At 46.4% G+C, this 14284-nt stretch overlaps 1 protein-coding gene across 4 annotated transcripts in view; it reads left to right on the forward strand.

The window, feature by feature from the left end:
• The window catches only part of ZDHHC8 (zDHHC palmitoyltransferase 8), a 78822-nt gene that overhangs the window by 44949 nt on the left and 19589 nt on the right, over nucleotides 1-14284 (forward strand). For all 4 annotated transcript variants that reach the window (XM_074206532.1, XM_074206529.1, XM_074206531.1 and 1 more), the window contains exons 2-4: nucleotides 5710-5831; nucleotides 6799-6956; nucleotides 14086-14258. In XM_074206532.1, coding sequence (XP_074062633.1) covers nucleotides 5710-5831; nucleotides 6799-6956; nucleotides 14086-14258 — 453 coding nt within the window. The remainder of the gene's footprint in view (nucleotides 1-5709; nucleotides 5832-6798; nucleotides 6957-14085; nucleotides 14259-14284) is intronic.

The raw sequence follows: 14284 nt of genomic DNA on the forward strand, positions 1-14284 counted from the left end.
AAGGCATGCTTTTCCCCCACAGTGACCACCAGTCTTGGATCAGTCCTCTCCTGTGGCAGGTGGCTCTGAGACCCACTTTCCCTTTCTTCAGACTCCCAGCCACGCTCCAACAAAAGTAAGGTTGGTTCTTAGCTGCAGCATGACTCCTTCATCCCCAGAATCTCTGAGGAGGAAGACAAGTCTGGGATCTACTAGGTCAACCCATTCTTGACCAGGAATCCTTCTGCCAGTGCCCAACAAGTGGGCATCTCACCTTCAATTGAAGTTTTCTTGGGAGGTGCCCTTATCCGCCCCCACCGTTCTACAATTCTTATTGTGAGGAGGTTTTCCCTTGAACTCAAATCTGCCTCCCATGTTCTCCCCACTTTGTTGTTCATCAAAACAAGACAAATCTATCTCCCTTAGGACAACCCTGCCAAGTAGATAGCTACAGTTCCTGGATCCCTCCCACGCTTCTCCTTTCCAGACTAAATATCCCCAGGGCCATAATGTCCAAACCCACCACATCCTGATTGCACTTCTTTGGACCTTCTTCTGGCTGATCCCTTTCTAAACTATGGAACTGATGGGATCCAGGCTGATGGGAGCAAAGGAAACTATGGTCCTCTCTCCCAAATCCCCCTCACTAGGTGTTCTGGCAGCTCAGTCACATTATTGACACATGGTGAACTTGCAGTTCACTATTAATGGTGGAGTGAGTAGGGTCTTGGAGTCCCACCTGAGGCCAAATCTTGTTTCAGATCCATGTTACTTACTTGTAACTCTGGCATTTAACTTCTCTGTGCCTCAGTTTTCTCATCTGTAAAATGAGGGAGGTAGATTTAATGATCTTCTTGGCCCCTTCCAGCTCCCAGTCTGGGTTCCTGTGGTTGTGAGTCCTCTGTCCCAGAACGAAGTGGCCTCTTTCAGTCATCTGAGCCCCAAGTCTGTAGTCCTAGCACCCTACTCTTTATTAAATCTCTCTTTTCTGTCTGACCAGGCATATTCCCTTTGGGAGCTAACATCTACTCTCCAAGTTTTATTAGGTAAACTGTGCTCTGGCACCAAATTATCCTGTTTTCTGATGGAAAAAGACTTCCTTTGCTCTCTCTCTCCCTCCCTTCCTCCCTACCTCAAAGGGATGATTCATCTTTCTTACACAACTTCCTGGCTTCCTTGGCCACTGTCCGTCTATTGGTCATCACACAGGTTGGGCACTCTGAGCAACTTGAAAACTCTCACTCTTTTTTAAAAATTTTATTTATTTAAGGCAGTGGCATTAAGAGTGACTTGCCCAAGGTCACACAGCTAGGCGATTATTAAGTATCTGTCAAATTTGAACTCAGGTCCTCCTGACTCTAGGACCAGTGCTCTATCCACTATGCCACCTAGCTGCCCTAAAAGCCCTCACTCTTAAGAACTCCTTCTGCAGAGAAATGGGTCATTTGTGAGCTCCGTGACCTTGGATAAGTCATCATTGCTTGCTCCTTCAGTCTCCTGCTCTGTAAAATGGGGCTAATATTGCGAGCATCTGATGAGATAAAGGATGAAAAACTTGGAGGTGCTAAACACACCTTGGAGCTGGCGGTGTTTTTATTGTTAGTTATCGTAGATGGAAGATTGTGATAGTGGGAAATGAGAAGAGCGGAGGCGATGGGTGGAGATGCTAGACCTTAGATGTTGGAGTTGCAAAGAGTCTTCTGGTCCAAGTGCCTTCACTTTACAGACGAGAAAACTGAGACCCATCAAAATAAAATGACTTACCCAAGACCATTCAGGTACTAAGTGACTTCATATTCAGGTCCTTGACCCAAAGTATAGTATTCTTTCTATTATACCTGGTGTTTTTCTGATGTAGTAGAGTAGATGGTGACAAAGGCAGCCAGTGGGGGTGAAGCCATTCTCCTAAAGCATGGGACGGATTCTGTTACACCTCTGCTTAATAAGCCCTAATGACTCTGTTACTTGTGGGATCAAATACAGACACTTCTCTTTGTATGGAAAAGTCCTTCCAGGTAGGCTTCCACCTACCTTTCTGTTCCTTTTTACACCTGATTCCTTTTTCATACACTTTATGGTCTAGGTTGACTGCCTTTCTTATTGTTTAATTCTTTTCTTTCTTTTCTTTTCTCTTTTCTTTTCTTTTTTCTTGTGAGGCAATCAGGGTTAGTGACTTGCTCAGGGCCACACAGCTAGTAAATATCAAATTAGGGTGGATTTGAACTCAGGTCCTCCTGACTCCAGAAACAGTATTCTATCCACTGCATTATCTAGCTGTCCCCTTTTTTGTTGCTTCTTACATCTCTCATCTCTATGTCTTTGCATTGGTCGTCCCACTGCCTGGAAGGGCTTCTTCCCCTCTCTGCCTCTGAGAATCCGTTTCCTTCAAAGCTCAATCAACCATCACCTTCTATATGAGACCTTTCCTGTATTCCTCTCCTCTCTCCAAAACCAAAAACAGGACTTTATCTGGAATATGTCTCTATAAGGTTTTTTTTTTTTTTGCAAGGCAATGGGGTTAAGTGTCTGTGGCTGGATTTGAACTTAGATCCTCCTGATTCCAGGGCCAATACTCTGGACCACCTAGTCACCCCCTGTAAGCCTCTTGAGGGCAGGGAACTCTTTATGTCCCAGTCCCTGATATATGTTAAATATTTGTTGGTAGATGACACCGTACAGGGGCAGTTGATGGAGAGGACAATGATAGTCAGGATGGTGATCAGAGCAGGAGAATGAAAAGAATGGAGATGGAGGAATGAGGAGCCAGAAAGTGAGCCATGTGTGATAGGAAAGTTGGGGTGGATGCTGTAGGTGGCAGCTGTGATGGCGGCCTCCAGGGTACCATAGCCCAGGGATGGTCAGGCTAGCATCTGGTGGCACAAAGCCTTGAGAGAAGACCTGTCCATTCTGTGGTGTGGGCACTGACAGGGGCTGCCTCACTGAGGTCTTGGTGGACAAGGAAAGGATAGTAAGATAGAATCCAGCTCAATTCCTTGAATTGGAGTCAGAGCCTTGGTTCAGATGCCAGCTCTGCTATCTGCTTTCCAAATAACCTTGAACAGTTTGCATAGCCTCTCTGGGCCTCAGTTTCCCCCTTTGTAAAATGAAAGGGTTGGGCTCGGTGGCCTCTGAGGGTCTTTCCAGCTCTCATTCTCAGATCTCATGATCTTTGTGAGTAGGAAGGGAACAGCTGACTCCCTGTGGCTGCTTGGCCCTGGGGCCCTCCCATCCACCTTCTTCGGACAGCCAGTCCCCAACGGTTCTCTGTAGTGGGGCATGTGATGGTCTTGGCTGCCTGGGGGAGGAGAGGGGGAAGGGTGGGGCAAGGAAAGAGGGGAATCTTTGGGCAGCGCTGATGCTTCAGGAAAAACTCAGGGGATCCCTCTGACATCTCTCTCCCGGGTTGTTGATTGGGGCGTCCTGTAGAATGGAAGGAAGCCAGGAGTCGTTGTTTTCTCCTGGGGCAGACTGACCCTGTTACTCCCTCCCCGAAGGAAACGCTGTCTTTCTGGCTGCCCCACTCTTAATTGAATGACGTTATCATTTCCTGTGTTCCTTGAGTCTAGAGGCCAACCATTCTCCTTAGGCTTCCTCATCTCAGGCCATCTACACCAAGGGCCTCCCAGGTTCTCCGAGTTGGCAGGGATCTGGACACCATCAAGTCCAGTCCCTTTGCTTTCCAGAGGAAAAAAATGGAGGCCAGGGAGGCTGAAAAAGAAACCGAGACTCACAGACCTGAAGGGGTTGACCCACCATCACATAATAAATTCTTCATTTGGAGTCAGAGACCTCTATTCAAGTCCTGCCCCCTCTGAGTAATTTGTGGAGCCTCTCTAGGCTTCTGCTATGTAAAACAAGAGGGGGAAATTTGGGGGTTCATTGGACCAGATGGTCACTGAGGTCCCATTAGCCCTGGTCTTACTGCTCTTGTCATCTTTTATTTTTTTTTTGCTTTTGCAAGGCAATGGGGTTAAGTGACTTGCCCAGGATCACCCAACTAGGTAATTTAGTGTCTGAGGCTGGATTTGAACTCAGGTCCTCCTGACTCTATCCACTGCACCATCTAACTGTCCTCCTTCTCTCATCATCTTATATAACCTGTCTGTAGGGTTTTCTCCGAGCATCCCTGACCAGAGTTTTGGCTGGATCATGGACCTCCTGATGCAGCTCCTTTTACTTTGGGACAATTCTGATTCCAGAAAAGATTTTCTGATTTGTCTTTCCCTTTTCTCCCACTTATGGTCTCTGTGCATGGAGCTAGTCACACAAATAGTGGTAAAATCAGGTCAGAGATTTGAGATCATTCAGTCCAACCTCCTCATTTTACAGAGAAAGACACTGAGGACAGGAGGACCACAAGACAAAGGATGCAGGGAGAGGTTTTTGCTTTGTGCAAGGGAAAGCTTCCCAACTATGAGGTCAGAATGTCACCAGATGGAATGGGCTGTCTGAGGAATAGAGAGGGATCTCTCTGGTGAGCCTCCAGGAGAGGCTGGGATGCCCACTGGAGTAGCTAGAAACAGAAAGAACTGCCTTCTAATCCTGTTCTATGTGACCTGAACAAGTCACTTCACCTCTGTCTGCCTCAGTTTCTTCATCTTCAAAATGAGGGGTTGTTGAGGGTCCAGTGAGATAAAAATTGTAAAGTGTTTGGCACATAAGTAGGTGCTGTATCAGTGTTGTTCTTGTTACTAATGTTTGTCCATTTTTGAAGAGGATCATGACGTCAGGGAGGTAATACCAGGACAAGCATGTGAATTGATTTTGAGTAAGGGAGTACTGTGCTCAGTCCCCAGCCTCACTTTCTCCTCCAGAGCCATCTGGATCTAGTGGCCAGATGTGGATCAGGATGACTGGAGGTGGCTCTGGATGTGAGGCAGTCAGGGTTAAGTGACCTGCCCAAGGTCACACAGCTAGGTGATTATTAAGTGTCTGAGGCTGCATTTGAACTTCAGTCCCCCTAACTCCAGGACCAGTGCTCTCTCCACTGTGCCCCCTAATTGTTCTTGTTTCTAACCCCTGGACTAACCGGACTGCGCCAACCTCAAGGGGCTTACACTCCATTCTGCTTTAACACATCTAAGGGAGCAGTGACTAGGCAGGAAGTCACCAGGATGGTGAGAAACGGCTCATGGCAGTGCATGGATGGAAGCTTTGATCTGATCTGATTGGATTTCCCAGAGAAAGTGGGAGGGAAGAAGGAAGAGCAAGGGGAAATGGTTGTGCCTGGGTCTTGGGCCAGCTGAACATAGGGAAGGCTCCCCAGTCCAGAAGCAGGTGTCCCCAAGATCCTCCAGGGTTGGCAAGGCGGTTGTTGCGTAGATACAGACGAGGTCAGGTATCTTCCGAGGCCCCATCCACCTCTGTCTACGTCATCTTTAGTACCCTACCAAGGATGAGAAGGATGAAGAAAAGCAGTGGGATCCTTGCTTGCCTTGGGGAACACAGGCAACCCTAAAGTCACTCAGTCCAAGATTCCACAGCTTCTGGTCCAGGCTTTGACTCCCACTAACTCTGGGCTTTGGATGAAGTGACTTCCTCTCTGAAGCTGTTTCCTCCTTGGTGAAATGAGTATTTTGGGCCAGATGTCTACCGTGTCCCCCATTACACTTTGCCTTATATTCCCCCCACTTCCTCTGAGGTCCCCCCTAATTATGTCCCTAGACATAACGAGGACTCACTGACTTTTGAAGTCCCATTGATCTCTGAATTTCTGTTGTCCCTCTGCAGGTGCCCCTGGCTGACCAGAGCCATCTCCCCAGCTGTTCCCATCTACAATGGGATCGTTTTCCTCTTTGTGTTGGCCAACTTCAGCATGGCTACCTTCATGGACCCCGGTGTCTTCCCTCGAGGTAAGAGGGGAGGATGAGGCTCAGGGGCCACCCATCTGGGGTGTTCCTGGAGACTGAGATAGAGGGCAGCTATCGACTCAATTACTGCTGTGTCCCATAGGGGAAATGGGAGGGTGCCCAATCACCTGCTAGGCACTGGGGATCAGAGGGGGAACCAAGACTCAAGGAGATAAAAACCAATGATGGCTCCAATAGGTGGCATCTTCAGAGCTAGGGTTTCAAACCAGATCTCCTGGTTCCTGGCTCCTACTAACCCAAGGAGAGACCTCAGGGCTTAGAGTGAGGCAAAGCCTGAGATGGAGCGGAGCTCACTACAACCAGAGGGGGAAAGGAAGGCAGACACAGTCTGCATGTCTAGGACTTTCATGCTGTCCCATACTCTTTGAGGCATCATAGGCAGGTTGGCCCTTCCCCACTTTTCCCATCCTTCTCTCTAGACTGCACTGGCCACCCAGGGCTGGCTGATATGACCTAGTGAAAAAAAGTTTTAGATTTGGAGTCAGAGGGTTGGGTTTGAATTTGGCTGTTGTTCCTTACTTCCCAAGTGACACTGGGCAAGTCCCTTCTCTTCCCTGGTCCTCAATTTCTTTTCCTGTAAAATGAGGGAATTGGACTGGATGATCTTAGATCTCTGACCTGGGTTCAAGTCCTTGCTCTACTACTCCTCATATGATCTGGGACAAGTCTCTCTTCTCTCTTGGCCTCACTTTTGTCCTTGATCAAATGAACAAGGAAGTTGGACTCAGTGCTCTCCAAAATCCCTCCTGGCAATAAAACCTGATTGTCTGGGCTCTGGACTGGGTCAGGCTCTGTGACTGGTGCCAAGATTGGTTGGACCCTCCCTGGGCTTTCTCCTTCCCTGAGTCAAGGTCCTGGGTGGCTGGTCCATTCTTCATCCCCCAGGATGCTAAGAAGTTCCCTTCTCAATAACTCTCTTCCTTGGCTTTACCTCTTGGGGTGTGACCAGCGGATGAGGACGAAGACAAGGAGGATGACTTCCGGGCACCACTCTACAAGAATGTGGAGATCAAGGGAATTCAAGTACGGATGAAATGGTGTGGGACCTGCCATTTTTACAGACCCCCACGCTGTTCTCACTGCAGTGTCTGTGACAACTGTGTCGAGGTACCTGCTGCCGACCCAGGGTGTAGCTGGGCTGAGCTGGGAACCAGGGAGGCTCAAGTGACTGAGCCATCCTGGGGCTGGGTGGGGAGCCTGGGGCTGAGCAGGGAGCTGGGGGGTGAGGAGAGAGAGAGGCCTGAATGCCTGGCGACAATCGAAGGGCCTGGGGCTGGCTGGTGCACCAGGAAAGGCCTGAATCATTCAACTATCCTAGCCACAAACTGGGGAGGGGGTGGTGTCAGGTTGGGCTTGAGCTATGGGACCTGATGTCAAAACTAGGAGTAATGCGGGAATGTGGAAACTGGGGAGGATCGGCTGGTGGGAGGAGGTGAAAGGATCCCCAATATTGGGCTGTGTTAAAGCAAAATCAAAATCAAAATCAGAATCAAAAGACCTGGCTTCAAATCCAACACTGTCTTCTTGGATCCTTCTCCTTTTCTGGGCCTTGGTTTCCTCCTTTGTAAGATGAGGCGGTTGAATCAATGCTATCTCTAATCTCAAGACTCAATTTATAGGGAAGGAAATTCAGACTCATCCAAAGAAAGTGACTTGTCTCTAGTTAACTGGTTTGTTGGGAACACACTCCTTATTCCAAGGACTTTTTCTATTCATTCATTCATTCATTCATTCATTCATTCATTCATTCAACAAAAACCATTTATTAAGTGCCTACTTTATAATTGTCTTTGGCGTTGGTGACAGACTGGGCCCGAGAAGATTAGGGTTGGAAGGTGACCTCCTCAGAGGCATCAGTCAACCTTTTACCCCTTGTAAGACTCGGAGCCCTCGACAACATGTCACCTTGGTCTTTCCTCTATTAGACTGAAAAGTCCTTGAGGGCAGAGACTGATGATGTCTTTTTTTTAGTATCTCCAGAGAGTTAGCAGAGTACTTGATGTCTAATAAATGCCTGCTGGTTGACCAACCAATGGAGCTTCCATTTGAAAACCTCCAGTGAGACCTCTTTGGCCACTTTGTTCCTTCTGTATTACAGGAAATCCTAAATTGTCTTCCTACAACATGCATGAATTGGTCCCAATGTTGCCATCCAATCCCTCTGAGGTAATATTTCAGTCCTTGTGAAGAGAGTTCTCAGGTTCTTCTTGAACCTTTTCTTTACAGAACATCCTCAATTTCTCCAGTCCTTTCCTCAACACCACTGGGAGCCCTCTTAGTTATTAGTGTCTCTCTTAATGTATGGTGCCCATAGCAGATAGAAGGCGGTGGGGCAACCATCTGGTGTATTCTGGCTTCTCTTGGCTTATTTATTCATTATTTTAATGACCAGAATTTGGTCCGAAATGCTTACATTTGCAGACTGAATCTGTGGAAGCTTGGCCATTTCTAGGGTTTTTTTTTTTGCAAGGCAAATGGGGTTAAGTGGCTTGCCCAAGGCCACACAGCTAGGTAATTATTAAGTGTCTGAGGCCAGATTTGAACCCAGGTACTCCTGATTCCAGGGCTGGTGCTTTATCCACTGCACCACCTAGCTGCCCTTGGCCATTTCTTCAAGAGAAGAGTTGCTAACTTCAAGCCAACAGATCTGGGTTCAAATCTCATGGCTTCTACTTTATGTAACCTCACTGGATTTCAGTTTCCTCATGTGTAAAATAAGAGTTGGATTAAATCATTTCAAGTCCAGTTCTAAACTTCTCTGTTCTAAGACTACTCTCTTTCCTCTTGTTCTGACACCCCCTGTTCTCAGATCCCTCCCAGCTCTGACATTCCCTGCACTCAGGTCCTTCCCAGATGTGACATTTTCTGTTCTATCTTTTGACGCCTTTCCAGTTGCAATATCCTGTGATTCTTGATGTTAGAGCTCTAGATCAACTGATGGAACCCTGAGGTTCCCATGCTCTTTAATAGCTGAGGACTAGACTCAATAACTTGCCTCCTGATCCTGGGCCAGGGGAGTCTGAGCCAGCAGGGAGTCCTGTGCCAAGGGACTGGGGTGAGTCCAGGTGACTCTCTCAGGGAACCCTGGACAGTCTTAATGCAGAGGTTGGTTGTGAGAAGAGAGAGGTTTTATTACCTTTCATGTTTATTCTGTTGATCCAACTCTAAATTTCCCAAGATAGAGAGGATGTGGGCCGCCCACAATAGGGTAATGCTCGGATCTTCCTGCCTACTAGACATTTCTTCTGGCTATTCCTTCCTCAACATGTCCCAAATGGAATTCATTATCATTCCCTAAACTGGTCCCTCATGTTGTCAAAGGTACCACCATCCTGCTAGTTAGCCAGGCTGAGAACCTAAGTCCATCCTCGATTCCTCATTCTCACGCCCTATCTTTTCATTTCTACCTTCGTTCATGTCCCCCTCCTTGCTCTATTCACACATATACTGCCTGGCATAGACCCTCATCACTTCTTGCCCAGTCTGTTGTCATTGTTTGGTCACCTCTTGGGCCCATGGACCACAGCACAGGTCCTTCTATCCTCCACTATCTCCCAAAGTCTCTCTAAGCTTATGCTTGTTGCTTCTATGACACCTCTCTATCTCATCCTCTGCCAACCCCTTTTCCTCTTATCTTCAATCTTTCCCAACATCAGGGAGTACTCCAATGAGTCTCATCTTCTCATTCTGTGGTCAGAATATTCGAGCTTCAGCTTTGGTTTTTGATTTTCTGGTGAACAGCCTGAATTAATTTCTTTAAGTATTGATGATTTGACCTCCCTGGTGTCCACAGGACTCTCAAAAAGTTTTCTCCAACATCACAACTGGAAAGTACAATTGATGCTCAGCTTTCTTTATAGTCCAACTCACACAGCCATCCATTGTTACTGGAAAAAACCATAATTTTGACTATATGGACCTTTGTTGGCAAGGTAATATCTCTGCTTTTTACTATGCTGTCCTGGTGTTGCCTCCAAGGAGCAATTTCAAGGCTGCAATTGCCATCTGCAATGAGTTTTGGGTTTTTTTTAGGTTTTTGCAAGGCAAATGGGGTTAAGTGGCTTTCCCAAGGCCACACAGCTAGGTAATTATTAAATGTCTGAGACCGGATTTGAACCCAGGTACTCCTGACTCCAGGGCTGGCACTTTATCCATTGCGCCACCTGGCTATCCCACTACAATGAGTTTTGAGCTCAAGAATAAAAAATCTGACCCTCCTTCCATTTCTTCTCCCTCTGTTTGCCAGCAAGTGATGGGACCAGTTGCCAAGGTCTTGGTTTTTTTGATGTTGTTTCAAGCCAGTTTTTACACTGTCCTCTTTCACCCTTATCAAGAGACTTCTTATTTCCTCTTCACTTTCTGCCATTAGACTCATATCATCTGCCCATCTCAGATTGTTGGTATTTCACCCAGCTATCTTAATTTCAGCTTTTGATTAGTGAATATAGTTTGGCATTTCACACAATCTACTCTGCATGTAAGTTAAATAAGGCAACAATATACAGCTTTGTCTTGCTCCTTTCCCTGTCTTAAACCAATCGATTGTTCCAAGTTCAGTTTTATTGCTTCTTGGCCCACATACAGGTTCCTCAGGAGACAAATAAGATGATCTGATGCTCCCATCTCTATGAGAACTTTGTTGTGATCCATACAGTCAAAGGCTTTAGTATAGTCACGGAAGAAGATATAGGTGTTTTTCCTGGAACTCTCTTGCTTTCTCCAGAATCTAGTGAACTTGGCAATTTGGTCTCTAATTCTTCTACCTCTTTGAAAACAAACTATTCTTCTGGTGATTCATGATTCACATATTGCTGAAACCTAGTTTGCAAGAAGCACAACCTTGAGGTAGAGCCAAGGTGGCAGAGTAAAGACAAGAAGCATAACCTTGGGGTGGAGTGGAGCCAAGATGGCAGAGTAAAGGCAAGAAGCATAATCTTGGGGTGGAGCCAAGATGGCAGAGTAAAGGCAAGAAGCATAATCTTGCTGAAGTGTGAAATGAGCCCTTCATTAAGTTCAGTAAGTTGAACATTCATTGGCATTGCCCTTTTTTTTTTTTTGGATTGGGATGTAAACTGATGTTTTCCAATCTAGTGGCCACTGTTGAATTTTCCATATTTGCTGGCATGTGGAGTACAACACTTTAACAACATCTTCTTTTAGGATTTTAAATAGCTAAACTGGAATTCCATCGTCCCCATTAGCCTTATTGTTAACAATGCTTCCTAAGCTTCACTTGACTCCATTCTCAGTGTGTCTGGCTCTAGATCCATGCCATCAATGGTTATTGGAGATTTGCTATCTTTCTTTTAGTATTTTAGTCAACTCTTCTTAATCTTTTCTACTTTGATTAAGTCCTTACAGAAGGAAACATGACATACAGTCTCACTCCAAAGAAAGAAAGTCTTGACTCTATACAAATCATTGAACTAGGGGGTGATATCTGTGGACTAACTCTTCTTCTGTTGGGCCATCTGACAAAGTAGAAGGAGTCCTGGCTCTGGGGTCAGGAGACATGACTTTGGGTTCCCACTCTGACCCTTCCGGCTCTTTGATTGGGACAAGTCGTGTAAGCCCTACAACCTCAGTTTTCATGTTCTATACATGCAGTTGGTGGAATTCCTCTTAGAGGAAAAAGGACCCAAGAGCAGGGACCATCTCCCTTTTGTCTTGCATAGTCTCACCCAGTCTCCCATGGATTATTTGTGCCCGACCTGTAGTAGATGGTCTGACTAGCCATAGTTGGACACAGTCTTTTGTCTCAAACATAGTGATGTCATTTTGGACAAGAACCAACCAAGTCCCTACCATTTTTTGTCTTTTATCATGCCCATTTTTTGTATAATCTCTTGTTTTTCCAATTCTTTTGTTCTTTTCTATTTCTTTGCATTCCTCATGAAAGAAAACCTTATCTCTCCTTGCTGTTTTGTAGAATTTTGTTTCCTGTTGGGCTTATCCTTCCCTTTTTCCTTTCCCTTTCCCTTTTCTTCCTTTCCCAGCTATTTGTAAAGCTTCACCAAACTTCATCAAAAGTCATTTTTCTTGCTCTTCTTTTGGGGGGGGGGATGTTACGGACCTCTTTCCATAGTTCTTCAGGCACTTTGTGACCCCATTTATGGTTTTCTTGGCAAAGATACTGGAGTGATTTTCTATTTCCTCCTCCAGCTCACTTTACGGATGAAGAAACTGAGGCAAACAGGGTGAAATGACATACCCAGGGTCACCCAGCTAGTAGCTGTTTGAGAGCAGATTTGAACTCAGGAAGATGAGCTTCCTGAATCCAGACCCAACACTTTATACCCTATGGCGCCACCTAGTGGTCCATCAGACGATTGTAATAGGCTCCTAATTGGGCTCTGGTCTCCCCTTTCTCTCATCTCTCTTCCATATGGCCACGCACTTGCTATTCCTAAGAAGAACCATGCTCCTCCCTTCTTTTTTAAAACATCTTATTTATTTGTCCAGTTAAATGCATAGTTTTCAATAGCCATTTTTTCTCCTTTCCTCTTCAAGAAGCTTCAGTGACCCTCTGTTTCCTCTGAGATGAAATACAGGGTCCTAGGTCTGAGCATGTGGAAATGAAGACCTACCACCATCTTTCCAGTCTTCCTGTTCATTCCTCTTCTCCACATAGCCTAGGTCACTTCAGTTGATCCTCTTGCTTTTCCTTCACTCCCAGGCCTTTTTATCACCCATGCCAGTAACGTTCTTCTTTCTCTACCTCTGTCTCTGAATCTCTGGCCTCCTTCAGAGCTGCACTCAGTTTCCTCCTCTTAAGTGAGACCTTTGCTACCTTTCCCTCTCCTCTACTAAAGACCCTCCTTGGATTAATCATCTGTATTTTTTTTGGATTGAGCTTCCTGGGAGGGATGTGAGCCCATTGGAATGTGAAAGGAGTGTTTTGCAAGATGTTCCCATTCCTTTTGGCTTAGCACAGTGTTTGTTGAGCCATTGAGTCTCAGTTGGAAGGGATCTTCGAGGCTATCTGGTATGATTTATTTCCTCACAAAATCTCTCTTCAAGTGGCCTTGCTCCCATAGGATTTCTCAGAGAGGAGAACTACCTCTTAAAGGAGTGTCTCTGGCTTTGGGCAGCTCCTAGTGTTAGGGACTTTTTTGCCTTTTTTTTTTTTTTTTAGTTTTTTGCAAGGCAAATGGGGTTAAGTGGCTTGCCCAAGACCACACAGCTAGGTCATTATTAAGTGTTGGAGGTTGGACTTGAACTCAGGTCCTCCTGACTCCAGGGCCGGTGCTCTTATCCACTGTGCCACCTAGCTGCCCCATTTTCCCTTCTTTTCAACCAAAATCTGCTTCTTCTCCCCATTCCTCCTAGTTCTGCTCTTTGGGGCCAAGCAGAATGAAGCTAATCCCTTTTCCAGATACTTAAGGACGACTAGCATGTTCAGCTTTCCCTCCCACCTGCCCCAAGCCATCTCCAAAGAAAGAAGGTTTTGACTCTCTGGAAATTGTTGAACTAGAGAGTGATAGCTTTGGACTAACTCTTCCTCTCTTGGACTATCTGGCACAGCAGGAGATCAAGAGACACAAGTTTGGGTTCCCACTCTGACCCTTCCTGCTTTTTGATGGGGAGAAGTCATGTAAGCTCTACAACCTCAGTTTCCATGTTCTATAAATGCAGTCGGTGATATTCCTCTTAGAGGAAAAAGGACCTGAGAGCAGGAACCATCTCTCTTTTGTCTTGTGTAGTGGCTCCTCTCAGCTCTATAGCTGATGGTGGATACTCAGGGCTTCACCTCCACTCCCCTCTCTTTCCACATGCTCAGACCTAGGACCTTGGACTTGGTAACCACTCCAAGTCCTTTCCAGTGCTGGGTCTTGGGACTTTATTACTAGTCACATTGTTATTACCACCATCAGACATTGGCATGAAACCACCTTGGAGCCTCCAGTGCCTCTGTTATGGAGGTACTACTCAACTCAATTTTCTGGGTTAAGGCTGAGAGAGGCAGAGCCCACAGAGCTTACAATTGGTAAGCAGAAGAGGAAGGATTCGAATCCAGGTCTTCCTGATTTCAAATTCTGGGTTCTAACTTCTTCCAGGGATGTCTTTCTAACAGAGGCCCCTTCAGCACCCCTAGAGCTTGAGTCCTGTGAGAGGTGGGTTAGTTGAGAAGTCATGTCATGGCACCATATGACCAGCCTCTGACACTCTTTCTCTCTGTCTCTCTCTGTCTCTCTGTCTCTGTCTCTGTCTCTCTCTCTCTCTCTCCCCGCTGCAGGACTTTGATCATCACTGCCCCTGGGTCAACAATTGCATCGGGAGACGCAACTACAGATACTTCTTCCTCTTTCTGCTGTCCCTCAGCGCACACATGGTTGGAGTGTTTGCCTTTGGGATGGTCTTTGTCCTCCACCACCCTGACCAGCTAGGGGCAGCCCACACAGCCATCACGTATCCTGCTTGCCTTCCCATCCCTG

Source organism: Macrotis lagotis, chromosome X (genome assembly GCF_037893015.1).
Source record: "Macrotis lagotis isolate mMagLag1 chromosome X, bilby.v1.9.chrom.fasta, whole genome shotgun sequence".
NCBI classification, from domain to species: Eukaryota; Metazoa; Chordata; class Mammalia; order Peramelemorphia; family Peramelidae; genus Macrotis; species Macrotis lagotis.